The sequence below is a fragment of the Glycine max genome, chromosome 16 (genome assembly GCF_000004515.6).
Source record: "Glycine max cultivar Williams 82 chromosome 16, Glycine_max_v4.0, whole genome shotgun sequence".
Lineage (NCBI taxonomy): Eukaryota > Viridiplantae > Streptophyta > Magnoliopsida > Fabales > Fabaceae > Glycine > Glycine max.
The window spans coordinates 31431673-31433935 of NC_038252.2; the positions used below are offsets into that span (position 1 = coordinate 31431673).

At 22.9% G+C, this 2263-nt stretch overlaps 1 protein-coding gene across 4 annotated transcripts in view; it reads right to left on the reverse strand.

The window, feature by feature from the left end:
• LOC100789267 (glucan endo-1,3-beta-glucosidase 3) overlaps positions 1-518 on the reverse strand; it is a 6650-nt gene extending 6132 nt beyond the window's left edge. For 2 of the 4 annotated variants that reach the window (XM_006599364.4, XM_006599363.4), the window contains exon 1: positions 137-518. In XM_006599364.4, the coding sequence (XP_006599427.1) occupies positions 137-194 (58 nt within the window). In that variant the 5' untranslated portion in view covers positions 195-518. The remainder of the gene's footprint in view (positions 1-136) is intronic. The other 2 variants (XM_006599362.4, XM_003548887.5) reach the window with 1 other exon arrangement.
• Between the last annotated feature and the right edge of the window lie 1745 nt (positions 519-2263).

Consider the following 2263-nt stretch of genomic DNA (forward strand, 5'->3'; position numbering starts at 1 on the left):
GACATTATGAAATGAAAAACCCATTAGATAATAATACACATAGTTACATTGAGGCTACGGAATACCAAAGAACATATAAGTAGAAACTGAAAATCACATAAGGGAAACAAAGAAGGAACAAAAGAGAAACACTTACCTCCATGAGCAGGCAAAGCTATAATAACAAGCATGTAAAAAATCATGAACACAGCCATTAGAACTTCCTTAGAAAAAAGCCACTATAACTATAAACAGAAAATAAAATAATAAAAAAACTGATTCTAGCTCCACTGTGGTGTGATTTCAAAAACCCCAGAATGGAAAACAATCGAAAGGGGTTAGGAAACTTGGAAGGTTCAACGGAGAGCGAGGGAAAAAACAAAGAAAGGTTGCAGCTTTTGGAGGCTTTGAAGAGATGAGAGAGAGAAAGTGGTGGGAAATAGGAACTTTCTTGTGTTGTGATGTGAGGTGGAGGGAGGGAGAGGCTTTAGTTCTTGTCGTGGTCAAAGCTCAGAAGAAGAAGGACTTGGATTTTGTATGGATCCTCCCAACCAATGTCTTAAAAAGAGTTCATGAATAAAAAAAAAATATTTTTTAAGGAATAATTTTTTTATTAAAGAATATAATATAATAATGTTATATTATATTGATAGTTTAATGAAATGAGTTAATGATATCTTTTATAACGTTTTTATTTTCATTTATTAGTTAAGACCCGTTTGGCTCCTCTTCAAAAAAAATACTGTTTAGCTCAATTTTTTTTTGAGTATTTTTTTTAATAAAATAAAAGTTACACCAAACACTTTTATGAAAAGTTTTTTAAAATTTAAACGACTTAACTTCTATCATAGAAAAAAAAAGGGAAAGATGACTTTTTTTTTTAGATTATATGTATTTTTTTTTTTTTACCAAAGCCAGCTTTCATCAAACAAGTTAGAACGAATCATATAGATGATAAAATTCTTCGTTAAATATTTAATATAATTACATATTTATGATTTAACTCATGATTACTAACTAAAATAAAAACATTTAAATATTTAATATAATTATATATTTATGACTTAAACTTATGCTCACTAATGATATTAAAAACAACTCAAGATAGGATTAAATTATTTGTCAATTTAAAATATTAAGTATTAATTATTTTTTCAATAATACTATTTTATTTAGTGTAAGAAATAAATGCACTGGTGAATATATATTTATCTGATTCTAAAAATATTAATGTTTTACTTGTTTCTTTTAAAATTATTTGTGTTTTAAAAGTTTTAAATATCATTAATTATTTTTTACAAATACTCATATTTAATAATTTTTATTTGTTGTAGAAAAACAATGGTTATTAGAACTAAAGTTTAATGGGCACCTATTATTAATGTAAAAATTTGTATTTTTCAATCAATTAGAAATAATTATAGATATGATTTTTGAGACAATTATTATATAAATAAGCAAAATTATCAAATATAGTTAATAGTACTAAATTTGTAACAATTTTTATTATTTTGTCAAAATTACCCTTATTAAAGTGATTGAGACTCAATCTTTCATTCCACTTACTTATTTTTTCACCTAAATAATTAATGTGTGTTAATATTTTTATCTCATCCTTATAAAAGAAATAATATTTATTTTTTTTGGTTTAATTACTGTTTTAGTCCCTGAAGTAGTTAGGGTATATATTTTTTTAGTTTCTAAAATTTAAAAATATTTTTTTAGTATTTGAATTTTGAAAAATTATTTTTTTAGTCTCTAACATAATAAATTGATATTTAATGTCAATTTTTAATGCTTTGTGATGATTTTTTAGCACTTTATGATAATTTTAAAATGCAAAATTTAAAATGAACCAGCATTATGGCTTAATATGGAAAATCAATTTTCTTGCCAAACTAGTTTCAATAAATTTTGAAATAAGTATAAAAACTAGTTTTAAACAAGTTTAATTGTCATTTTAGTTTCTAAATTTGGGATGTATGTTTTTTTTACCCTAAAATTTTAATTTTTTTGTTCTTGAATTTTGAAAAATTATTCTTTTTGGTCTCTAGCATAATAAATTAATATTTTATGACAGTTTTTAGTTTTCATAAATTATTTTTTATTTTTTAATAGCTTGAATTTGTATTTTAAAACTGTCATAATACTAAAAAACTGTCACAAAATTCTAAAAATTATCACAAAGTGTCAATTTATTGTATCAAGAACTAAAAAAACATTTATAAATTTTAGCAACTAAAAAAATATATTCCAAATTCAAGGACTAAAATAGTAATTAAAT